Genomic DNA, 12,324 nt, shown 5'->3' on the forward strand with positions numbered 1-12,324 from the left:
CATCCAAATGTATGTTATTCAGTGAAGCACTGGAAGTTTAAGCAGAGATTAGTCAAGGAAAACAATGCAGATTAAAAGCCACTACTGTAGGTAGGATATAAAATTCTCCAAAAGCCCAAAGCGACTTTTAAATAACACTATTATCATTGATTTGCTTGTCTGGAGACACAATGCTGCAGCACAATAGTTTTCTCTCACTATGCCTTCCACATATACAAAGAGGACGAATGTCCAGCTTACATGAATTATCTGTGACTCAAAAGCCCAAAACAGCACAAGGGCCAAAATGTTGACCTTCTAGCTTCAGGCCATGTGATTTAAGTCTATCCTCCTTTCACTTTTTTATGAATTTGGTTAAGCAGTTTTGGGCAAAAGAGGAAAACATAAATGGAAGACAGTCTAAGGCTTAATCCATTTTTGTCCAGCAATCCTCTCAGCACCACAATCATAATCTGAAAGATGGATGGGTGTATATATCTCTCGAGCTCACTGGGCTCTTATATGAACAATTCGAGTAGGGCTTAGTCTGTCTCCTTGCAAAACAATAATCCCATCCAGCAACAGAGTCAGAGACTCACAAACCAAAGTAAGCCACATAAGGGTCAGGGTGCTATAGTGGCCCACCCAGAATAATGTCAGACCAAAATGCCTGCTGCTCTCACTGTTCAACTTGTGGTCATTAAAATATATGGAGTAAAGCAGTTGCCGAATTCATATGATTTATTCATCCCACACTGCATGCTGGGAATCAGCATGAACATTACAATGGGTCTATATTAAGGGAAAAATGCAGTTAAAGATGCTGAACGTAACGTTTCTACTTAAACGAATCCCTTTTCAATTGCCTGTGTGCGAATGGGTTGTAATCTCACATTAAAATTATCCACTTTGCAGGTTTGGCTATTACCTCTGAAAAAAAATATTATAATTTTTATGGGAAAGTACCGGGTCGGATTTGGCGCGAAATCCAGTGACGTCACCCGCATGCGCGTTCCCGAGCCTCTCGCCTCGTCTACTGACTATGCGCTCAACAGCGATGACACTGTCTGATATATGTCAAATATATTTCGATTATATGCTTTAGTTTTGTAGATGTTGTTTCGGTTTGCTAGCCTTCGCTTTAGCCTGTGTTGGCCCAGCCGTCGTCGATCGATGACGTAAAACTGCGGACGCGTTTGTTTGCGTGCGTCCGTTTTTTAAAAGTCTTTAAACTCGTACAGTCTGACATTGATGGAAACTGAGATTATACAGTGTGACATGGACTTAACTACGATATTGATCGCACAGTGTGGCAAGCATCAAGCCTAAAGGACTATTTAAAATAGCACAATATATACCGGGCTTTACTGTTATACTGAAATTGTTCAGTGTAATTCACTAACCGTTTTCGTTATCTTGCCGTAAATGTACCTACGTAACACCACATTACATACAGTAGGCTAAATGCAGTCAATTAAACGTTGCAGTGGGAGTTTACCTGAGTTTCCAGCATGTTGTGTGATGCTTTCTCCGGTGTGTTACATCTAAGTCTGGCCGTCGCTTATGAGTTCGAGCACGCGCTTGTAAACTTATTGGTTGCAATCTGAAACATCACCGCTAGAGGCCGCTGTAAACTACATACAGCGCCTTTAAATATTCTTGCAAAAATAATTGTGCGATCATACAATGGTAAATAAATGATTAAAACTGTCTTATAAAAGAAAGTGTAAAAGTAAAAGCTTTAAATGTAGTTTAATGATCAACAGAGAACTGCACTATACTAAATAAAGTATCTACTTCAGCTGTCAAGGTTCTAATATTAGATTCAGAAATGTATAGATCTAGTACCAATGTGCATCTTTGTGGTACAAATATGCACTCTTTGGTATCAAAACAATTTTTGGCAACAAGAAACAAAAATAAGTACAGTGAAATAACATATTTTAACTCATGCTTGCTTAAACAGCAAATAGTTCAAGTTAATCCAAAATAAGATGTTTAAATAAATTAAAAGGCGGGAAAAGTTCAACTTCATATACTGTATTTAAATTGTTATTGAACAAATATATAGAATTTCATTGAGCATTGGAGTTTATAATGTACCAATATGCATTGCACATATGACTAATATGAACTCTTTAGGTGCAAAGCTTTTTGAAAGTGTACAGCCCCAATGGCAGCTGGGGTACATAATTTGACCATTTTTTCTGACAGTGTGTGGGGGAGCTTTGAAAATGTATAGGACTGCTTTGTATGGTTCAATGACTAAGTGGCGCATTTGCTAAACTGACACCAGATGCAGGCAAGATTCATATGAAAAATCAATCCATAACTTAATGCAGTGAGATAACGCTGCCTTCACATGCTATCGAAAATTTCCAACGTTCCACTTTTGAAGTCGCTATTGCAAATATGTTGTGTTCAAGTGTTCAATCAGGATGCTTGTTCGTTTGTTTCCAAACAATGTAGTGTACGTACACTAAAATACAGTGTCCTGTCTGTTGTCAAGCATACATCATGTGCTATCCTTTATACTTCCCTCGACCGTGGCAGCCAGTGACTTTTCTTCCAGGGCACAAATTCAAAATATGTTGTGTGTGGCTCGTCATGTCAAATATGTTTTCAGTGCGTCATGTGAACCTATGTGCATCATGCATCGACACACGTCGAAAGGGTTAAAGAGACGTCCACGTTTACAAAACACTCGCAAGACTGTCACTTTTATAACTATGACTTCTGTAAATGATGACAGAATTTTACAATTCAAATATGTAATATAAAAATATGCAGTATGTATTTGTTTTTCTCACTTGGGCATGTAGAAAATGTAATGTGTATATGTAGGGAAAGAATTTATATCCCAGAGGAAATATAGATGAATGGGATTCCCTTGCACACAAAGTGCGTGGGGTGATGCAGCCCATCAGCTGGTATAGCACGAGATGAAGAAAACTGCAGCGCATCCACACAACGTGCAGAATACCAATCAGCTCTACACGCATCCCCCTCCTTTCTCTCTCTCTCTCTCTCTCTCTCTCTCTCTCTGTATCTGTTTAACTCATAGCAACTGATGGTGTATCTGATGGTAGGTTCCCATTGAGACAACTTACCCCATGCAGTGTGACAACCTGCTCTGCAATTGGTCAGTGTGTTTCAAATTAACTGTATCTCTATTACATGGGCAGCAATCGTTTAAATATGTTATGATATCTAGCCCTAGTTTTAATGATGTTTTTAGAGATTACATGATGGCTGAAGTTTTAACGTCAGACCTTTTAGAGAAGGTCATGTAGGGACACTATGCATAGAAAATTGGCCTACATTAAATCCTCTGCTGCATGGATTTCATTTTTTATCCTGTTTGTATGGCTTGTCAGATTTACTTGGATATGGCGAGTACATTGATCACCCTCCAGCCATATTTGTACCACTACAAATCCTTTCTAAGGATGCCACCTGCTGGTGAATGCTCTGATTATGTCGGCACAATTCATACTGTTTAAAGTAATTTTAACTGGATGTGGATCATGATGATATTAAATGCATTATGTCTATAAACAAAGAAGATAAAAGACAAACATACTCTGGGAATGTACTCACCCGGATCTGTCACAGTGCTGCTGTGTATTGTTTACATGTATCACAGATAGCTTGACTGGATTCCAGTTCTCCTTTCCGATTGATTTTGATCACACAGGAAAAACAAAACCTTGATCTCCTTCTGCGGTCAGGAATATCTGATAAAGCAGATTAAAAGCAAAACCAGTACAAGTGTCAATGTTCCTGGCCAAGCTTCTTAGGTAAACACTGAGGAACTGTGCCAGAAATCATCTAAATGCTGTTAGATCACATACTCTGTGCAACAAATGCACTTTATAAATAAGACAACATCTGCAGGGTGATTTTCCAAGATAAAGTCTTCTAATCTAATTATAAGATTAGGAGCATCAAAGTTTGATTTCAGTCATTGATTTCAATCTTTGACATGATCTTACTCAGTCAATATTAAAAATATCAAAGTTATATTTCCACTAAATTTTCTTTACATTGTGTAGGTACTGTTTAGAAATCACAAAAATGACTTGAGCTGGGTTTTTACAGGCAGGGTCACAAATATTTACGATTATATTATTTAGCAAAACTATTATTTAGCAAAACTAAACTATTACAGTACAGTAACATGTATAACCACAGTTTAACTGCAAATATCATATGGTTACTGTAGCAACGATCATGGTTAATTTTAGTAGCCTAAGGGATGTAACGTTAGCATATTATGTTTCTCCCTGTGTGTACAGTTATACAATTATTTGACATGACGCCATAGTTTTCCGTTTACCTGCGTACTTTAAGTGTTTGCTTGGCTTTATATAATGTCTTTACCTCGGAACAAAATCGTTCACAAGCTGCACGTGCAGGTGTTGAACTCAATTATCTTCTTCTCTGGCAAACGACTGAACGGTAACGTACTTGCGGGTTTAACGAGTTGTAGCTCCCGCGTGAGAAAGTGCGCCAAGTGCTTGATGAACTGAATAAAGTGATGTTATGCTGTTCGAATTGCGACTCTTTGAAAAGCTTCGACTCACCAGAATGATTCGTTCGTCAATCAGCCTCGTGCCACAGTAAATAACGAAATCTCTGCAAAACGATTGCAGCCAGACGATAATAAGGTAACACTAACAATTAACGTTAGTTAAGTAAGGTTAGCTTAGTGTAGTATTTGCGTTAGATATGATATATGAATGAAGATTATTTACTTGTCATTTACTGCGCTTGTTATCAGAAGTAAACTACTCTAAAAGGACTAAGGTATGTTGTTATGTGTAAATTTACCGGAAGTTGTGTTTGGTCCATAAAAAAATATGTTGTTGCTGCTGCAGGGATGACGTATTTTTGTAGGCCAAGAAGGACACCTCCTTATATTTCCACATAGACTTTTGGATTACTGCAATAAATAAGTGTTTAACAAAAGTTTATGACACGTTTTGTCAAGATAATCTCCACAGATAGCACAATTTTTATGAATTTTGAAGTCTAAATTAGTTTTATTTCTAGTAAATGCATTTTTAAAAAGTCATAAAAGTTTGTGTGTGTGTGTGTGTGTGTGTGTGTGTGTGTGTGTGTGTGTGTGTGTGCGTGTGCGTGTGCGTGTGCGTGTGCGTGTGCGTGTGCGTGTGCGTGTGCGTGTGTGCATGGAAACCAGAATGTGTGTGTGTGTGTGTGTGTGTGTGTGTGTGTGTGTGTGTGTGTGTGTGTGTGTGTGTGTGTGTGTGTGTGTGTGTGTGTGTGTGTGTGTGTGTGTGTGTGCGCGTGTGCGTGTACCTGGTAATTATCACGTTGTGGGGACCAATTGTCCCCACAAAGATAGGAATACCAGTATTTTTGTGACCTTGTGGGGACATTTTGATGTCCCCATGAGGAAACAAGCTTATAAATCAAACAGAATGATGTTTATTGAAAATCTAAGCTACAATAAAGTTTTCTGTAATGGTTGGGGTTAGGGAATGGGGTAGGTAGGGGGAATAGAATATACAGTTTGTATGGTATAAAATGCATTACGTCTATGGAATGTCCCCACAAAACATGGAAACCAGAGTGTGTGTGCGTGTGCGTGTGCGTGTGCGTGTGCGTGCATGGAAACCAGAATGTGTGTGTGTGTGTGTGTGTGTGTGTGTGCGTGCGTGCGTGCGTGCGTGCGTATATATACAACTTTTATGACTTTTTATATATATATAATTACACAATTACTTATGGATTATTTGAGGATTTATTTAAGGAAAACCAAAGCCTCCTCATATTCTCTTTAGGAAACCTTATGTCCATTAGGTTAGCTAACCAGCGAACTACAGTAAGACAGAAAATGTAATATAACTATAATACACGTTACAATGTTGTTTTAAACATTTAAGCATTGAGAATTCTCATTAAGTTTCAACATAGTCATATCTTTAGCAACTTGCTATCAAAATAATGTTATATGACCAAACATATTACATTTCTTTACTTTCTAGTTTTTAAAAATAAACACATACAAAATATATTCAAAACTTAAGCACATTTAACAGCATGAGCATTTTATGTATGCAGCTTTAGTTGAGTTGGTTATAAAAACAGCAGTAGCCAGGGACATTCCAGTTTAACTGGGTTTTTTTGTGTGTGTGAAACTTCCTCATAGGTCAACAAACAAACAAAGATTAGATTTTCCATGTATAAGACTTTGATGATGAGCCTTCATTACACACAGCTTTTTAAAAATTATAGTACTGTAGATATGAAATTAAATAAAATTAAGTATTAGAGTTAACTAGCAGAAATGTACATCTAATCTTAAAATAATCCGAAAGTAGCCAGTCTTACTCTAAGCAGACTTCTCATCTTGTAGATGTTATCCGAACCATTATTTTGACCATGGCATGTGAAAACTAAAACTGATTTTTATATTCTATATTGCTATCATCAACACAGTTATTTCTTTATCATTGCAAAACAAAGGTGTCAGATTTGATACAGCACTGTTCCATTGAATTATGAGATCTACTGTGAGTGTTTCTACATCAATGAAATGTCAGTTTCTTTCAGTTGTCATACTGGACATGTGGTACAAGCATCCTCCCTGCCAAAGAAAAAGTAATTGATTGAGTAATTACCTGAATACAGGCATGATTTGGATCAGGGGTCACCAACCCTATTCCTGGAGATCTACATGCATATTTTAGTTCCAACCCACTTGGTCAGGGTACAAAACCTAACTTAAGGATCTATTGTGTACCTTTAAAGGTACAGTTTTGTACAGTTGTACAGTACAGTTTTAGATTTATATGTAAAGTCGAATTCCCTCGCCATATTTTCTTCAAAATGCACAGCGAGAACTCTTTACCCAAGGGCCCCTTTCATGAAGGGCCCTTCAAGGGAGCATAAATGCCCTAGATCTCTGGAACAGGTTTGGTGACACTGATTTAGATGTTTGAATATTGCTGCTCTCAAAAAAACTGACCTGCTGATTTCTTCTTGTGGTAAATGAGTCCAGCAGCTGCTATGACGATTCCCAGCACCAGGCCAGAAGCCCCGATAGCAATCTTATTTCTATCAGACTCAAATGCAGAGGCATCTATAAAGTGCAGACATTATGCTCTGTTATAACATTCAAGTCTGTTGATCACTTGGTGTACAAAAGTCAGACATTTACATATATAATTTTGTTGCTAATCTAATTTTAGCACATCTAAATATATATTACAAATGTATATCACTCTTTTCACTTACTCCAGTCATAGATCATGGGTCTATACATGCTGGGGTGCTCCACAATACAGGATATCTTCTCTGTATATTTGGGGGTGTACTCCAGCTCGGAGTGGATCTGGTAGTACCAGTCTCCATCTGCCATCTCCATGATGGAGGTTACATCAGAGGTGGCAGGTTTTCCATCTCTCAGCCAGGTCAGTTTGATTATATTTGGGTAGAAGTCATACGCGCTGCACATCAACTTGGCTGGGTGTTTGCCTTCAGCCTGCTTCACTAAATTGAGTTTAACCTTTGGTTGGACTGAATCAAGAGCAATAACATCACATCAGTTAATGCATTAAAAAATGCAAAAACGAAAATCTTTTCATTTTAGTTAATACCAATACAGTTGTTTATGTTAGTTCATTGTTAACAGATTTACTTTTTGATACAACTAACCAATGTAATCTTATTGTTAAGTGTTTCCATAATTTTTGATCACTTTGTAAAGAGTATGTAATAATGAGTTTTGAATGCAAAGTTTGGGCACACTGCACAATGAATGAGAATAATGTTCTGACCATTACACAAAAATTGTAAATGAACATTATCGAAAAGTAAAAATGATCTCTTACCGACTTTGTCATGAACATTTGTTTCCAAGAATTGAGCATTTGGTTTGCAGTATGCATCCACCTGAGCTTTCATCTGCTCTGAAAAGTGGACATTCTGGTTCCAGTTCTCTGCAGTTTTCATTGCAGCTTCATTAAACCCATTAAACTTTCCCAGAGTGCTGTTGTACATTATTTCTAAAGCCATATTGAAGACATACAACTGCAAATACACCATGTCACTGAGATCATGGGAACTGTATAGGCATTGATCCGTTATGTAATAATAATATCCATTCACTGAAAAAGTACAAATCGGAGCAGCATTACAGCTTCAGTCATTTATGAAACTAAAATAAAAACTCATAAAAATGAAAATTCACAAAATAATGGATGAGACATAAAGTTTTTTGTTTTACTTGCCTGTTGTAGTGAAACCAGATGTCATTAATATAAGGTGCAAAATAAAGACGTCTAGCTGTGACATCTCATAAAAAAAGATTCAAAGTCTTTAAAAGATTTCAGGAAGTATTTTTGGCATTGCATGTTATAATAAATATCTTAAGAATCTGGCCAATCATCATTTCAGAACACAAGTGTCACATGTTGCTAGGTGAAAAAGTTCTTGTTTGGGATGTACAATATAATTATGCATGAGAACTCAGAAAAACAGAAGGCACATCATGAAGTTTTTTTAGCGATACTGACTATATACACTTTATGGTTGATTTAAACCATTGGCTGGGTTTGTTCTTTATATATATATATATATATATATATATATATATATATATATATATATATAGGGGCTATTATATATATATTAGGGCTATTAACATTAATTGCGATGTTGTGCACTGTGTAATTACTATATATATACACACACACATTAATGTTTGTGTTTAAGAAACATTTACATGTATGTTTATATATAGTTTGATATATTTAAAATTATAAATATAAATAAAAAATATACCTAAATAACATTTTTCTTAAATTCATACATGTATGTGTATATTATACATAATACACACACACACACACACACACACACACACACATATTATGCAAACACAAACTTTAATTTTGTATGTGATTAATCACGATTCATCTTTTGACGGCCCTAATATATACACTTCTGTGCAAAATTCTTAGGCCACCATTAGATTAGTTGTTTTTTCAATGGTGATCATATATAATTATTTATCAGTCTCATTATTAGAATACAACCAGAAAATACAGGTATTAAAAACAGTATAAAAGTTTAAGTATTTAGGGTAAACTCCCCTACCACTTGACCAATAGCAGGCAACTGCAGAATCTCTTAAACCTAAAAATAAATCCTAATTTTTAATCTAATCGAATGACTTCAGGATTTTAGTTTCACCAAAAAAGCTCAAGATGTGTTTCGTGCCAAGAGAGGTCACACTAAATACTGACTGATGCCTAAAGAAGATGTTTAGTCCTAAAATTGTTTTGTTTTTAATTTTGTGTAAATATTTCCTGTTTTTTCTGATATGATGGACATTAACACTTTGCTAAAACAACAAAGCTGCTGGTGGTGGCCTAAGACTTTTCCACAGTAGCCTACTGTATATAAGATTCTCAACTGGACCCCATCATATTTCAAACTATTCCCAAAAAAATTAAATGTTTTATTTTTTTCTAAAGCATTGTAAAGCCATGTGAACAATGTGAAAAAAAATATATACACTGCAGTTCAAACATTTAAGATCACATAAGGAAAATGTTTCTCTTGAACCTACAAACCTTTTGATCTTAAGGTGTATAATAGTGTTTTTTAGACAAAATTATAATTGTGCAATCTATATTGATATTCGCTTCTTTCAATACAAACCAAAAGTGTTATTTTATTAAACAGTTTTTATAAAACAGACATGTTGACAAAAAAAAAGTCAAGTTACAATAAAAGACTGCCTATATATGTCCTTTTAATAAGAAAAAAACACCAATAGCGACTCCCAGCAGCCCCAGGGTCAAACCCACTCCACAAAACACAGCTGGACCAACACTGGGCACAGCAACATCAACTTCTGCAACGTACAAACACATAATCATAATATTTACAGTTGCTGTCATATGCAAATATCTGAGAATATCAATTTAAACCTCATAATTCAATGTCTCACCCCAGGTTCTGGTTTCAGATTTCTCTTCGAGAGCTTTATGATACACAGTGCAGCTGTACATGTCCTTCTCCTCAGGAGTGTACCTCAGAGTGGAGAAGATGTTGAAGGTACCATCACTTTTTAGCCGATACTGGCTCTGATTTATATTTTCTGTCACATTCATGTTGTTTTTAGTCCAGATGATTGTGACAGATGGAGGAAAAAATCCTGTCACGTGACAGATGAGGACGTTCTCAACACCAAGCACCACATCATCTTTTGAATAGATACAAGTCTCGGGTCGTGCTGGAAACATAGAAAAGACTGATGCAGACTTGCATTTGTAAAACCAGCTGAACAGACCAGTTTATACCAGAATGAATTCAGATTGGGTTGGAACTGCAGCTACCTAGTAGAACTGGTATAGCAGCCAGTATAGCTTTTCTAATTAAGCTTAAGTTAAGTTTTGGTTAACCTACTTCTAAAGCCTTGGAAAAACCAGTACACCAGGATCTGTACCCTTTCAAAAGGAACACCTAGTGCATATTAGTACCTTAGAGGTACATATTGGACCAAATGTACATTTCTGTACCTTTTGGTACATACTACGACTTTTTTAAATGGTATTGCAGTGATGGCTGAGATACATAGTTTGACCATTTTATCTAACAGTGGAACAACAAATCAAACTATAATATTTGTAATATTTGAATTGTGTTTTAAATAGTAGTTCTAATATATGTAGCGCATTTCTTTAAATACACTTTCCATGCAGCTTTTTTACTTCATATATCATCCACACATAACATTTATATTTTGTATGTCTTACCTGTTTGCTCTTCTGGTTGGCTATGAGCTTTAGCAGTTGAAGCTAAGTTTAATCTGCAATGATCTATTAAAATAACACCAAGTTCATAAAATCCAGGAAACGTAATTGGATCTGCGAAATCAGGTGCTGTCACCACTCCTTCATGTCTACTGAAATCGGAGTAGTATAATTCCTCATTATCAGTACTGTATATAAAGTCACTCTGTGTATCAGAGCATCCAGTATATTGCATGTCCATATGTGAAACTAAAATTAAAACAAATATAACAGATATTAGTTTTTGTATTGTGGTTCACATTAAAACAGTGTCATGTTACTCGTGTCATCAAAACCTGTCATTCACTTTGGTTAGATTGTGGATATGGATCAGCTCTTATTGTTTGATTTTTATTCAATCAAAAAGCTTTGTGTTTAAAATATTAGGCTATGTTATAAACAACAAAATGGTAATAAACAAAAGGTGAAACTGCTTTTGAAAATGTACTTTTACTACATTCTGCATTAAACTCTTACCAAATAAGTGGCTGTAATTTTACTATCGTATTTGATGTATGGACTTACCTTGAAAGCCAGTGCTGACATTAACTGTTAGCATGAGAAGAAACAAATACAGCAACATTGTTGTAAGAGGCAAACACTAAAACAATAATACTTACTGAAACAATAATACAGTATGTGGTACTGACCACACCCTACAGGAAACATTGTGCTCCTATTGGCACGTGTAATTCAGCAACATTAAATAAGGAACTGAATAATCTGAATATGAAAGTAGTTATGCAAAATGTGCAGTGGTTTCTCCATTAAATCACACTCTAAAAACGCTGGGTTATTTTTAACCACAGTTACTACAGTTAAAACAGAAAAATCATGGTTACTGTAGTAAAACCATGGTTATACCACAAAATAACCATGGTGTTGACAACCATGGTTTTCAAAAACCATATGCTGTAGTAAAACCATGGTTTTGCTAATGGTAATCAATACACCAAAAAAAAAAAAAAAAAAAACATGGTTAAAACTATCTTACCTTTGGTGTCCTATATTAAAAATGTAAACAAACATAATTGAATCCCATTATGATTTAAATATTTTTTCTTCTGTATGTGGTGACACTTTGTGGTGTCATGTGTCAACACCAGTAAGGAGACATTTCACAAGACTTTTTAAAGATGTTAAATAAATCTTTGGTGTCCCCAGATTACAAATGTAAAGCTCTGGCTCAAAATACCATATAGCATGATAAAATTGCCACTTTGGGTGTGTTCTTTTCAAATGCAAATAGGCTGATATCTGCACTACATGGCAGTGCTGTGGTTGAATGGTGCAGATTAAGGGGCAGTATTATCCCCTTCTGACATCATAAGGGGAGCCAAATTTCAATTACTTATTTTTTCACATGCTTGCAGAGAATGATTTACCAAAACTAAGTTACTGGGTTGTTCTTTTTCACATTTTCTTTTGATACACTGCAAGAAAAATGAGGAGAATCAAACCGGACAACAAAATATAACAATAGAACATTTATAGGGAGAAACATCTTGTAAAAGTC

At 35.7% G+C, this 12,324-nt stretch overlaps 2 protein-coding genes across 4 annotated transcripts; both read right to left on the reverse strand.

The window, feature by feature from the left end:
* Positions 1 to 5,727: 5,727 nt before the first annotated feature.
* Positions 5,728 to 8,386, reverse strand: LOC135729678 (H-2 class II histocompatibility antigen, E-S beta chain-like). 3 transcript variants are annotated; one of them, XM_065247496.1, is made up of 5 exons: positions 8,238 to 8,386; positions 7,839 to 8,114; positions 7,243 to 7,524; positions 6,974 to 7,087; positions 5,728 to 6,592 (listed from the first exon to the last, which is right to left on the reverse strand). In XM_065247496.1, the coding sequence occupies exons 1-5, from the start codon at positions 8,299 to 8,301 to the stop codon at positions 6,555 to 6,557; spliced, it is 774 nt and encodes a 257-aa protein (XP_065103568.1). In that variant the 5' UTR covers positions 8,302 to 8,386; the 3' UTR covers positions 5,728 to 6,554. The 3 variants fall into 3 exon arrangements, with proteins under 3 accessions (XP_065103568.1, XP_065103570.1, XP_065103569.1); XM_065247498.1 differs by having other exon boundaries at positions 7,839 to 7,946; positions 8,238 to 8,360; XM_065247497.1 differs by having other exon boundaries at positions 7,839 to 8,037; positions 8,238 to 8,314.
* Positions 8,387 to 9,045: 659 nt separating this feature from the next.
* LOC135729679 (rano class II histocompatibility antigen, B alpha chain-like) lies at positions 9,046 to 11,456 on the reverse strand. The gene is made up of 4 exons (XM_065247500.2): positions 11,334 to 11,456; positions 10,773 to 11,018; positions 9,965 to 10,249; positions 9,046 to 9,868 (listed from the first exon to the last, which is right to left on the reverse strand). Exons 1-4 carry the CDS (start codon positions 11,389 to 11,391, stop codon positions 9,753 to 9,755), a joined length of 705 nt encoding a protein of 234 aa, XP_065103572.1. The 5' UTR covers positions 11,392 to 11,456; the 3' UTR covers positions 9,046 to 9,752.
* Between the last annotated feature and the right edge of the window lie 868 nt (positions 11,457 to 12,324).

Source organism: Paramisgurnus dabryanus, chromosome 11 (genome assembly GCF_030506205.2).
Source record: "Paramisgurnus dabryanus chromosome 11, PD_genome_1.1, whole genome shotgun sequence".
NCBI lineage: Eukaryota > Metazoa > Chordata > Actinopteri > Cypriniformes > Cobitidae > Paramisgurnus > Paramisgurnus dabryanus.

Excerpts from the sequence above, each read along its gene's own strand:
- LOC135729678 (XM_065247496.1), bottom strand. The coding sequence starts at position 8,301 with ATGTCACAGCTAGACGTCTTTATTTTGCACCTTATATTAATGACATCT. Across the intron at positions 7,525-7,838 it reads AAATGTTCATGACAAAGTCG|TCCAACCAAAGGTTAAACTC; the intron begins GTAAGAGATCAT and ends CTCTTGATTCAG. Across the intron at positions 7,088-7,242 it reads ACCCATGATCTATGACTGGA|ATGCCTCTGCATTTGAGTCT; the intron begins GTAAGTGAAAAG and ends TGCACTTTATAG.
- LOC135729679 (XM_065247500.2), bottom strand. The coding sequence starts at position 11,391 with ATGTTGCTGTATTTGTTTCTTCTCATGCTAACAGTTAATGTCAGCACT. Across the intron at positions 11,019-11,333 it reads TGTCAGCACTGGCTTTCAAG|TTTCACATATGGACATGCAA; the intron begins GTAAGTCCATAC and ends TTTTAATTTTAG. Across the intron at positions 9,869-9,964 it reads ATCTGAAACCAGAACCTGGG|AAGTTGATGTTGCTGTGCCC; the intron begins GTGAGACATTGA and ends TGTACGTTGCAG.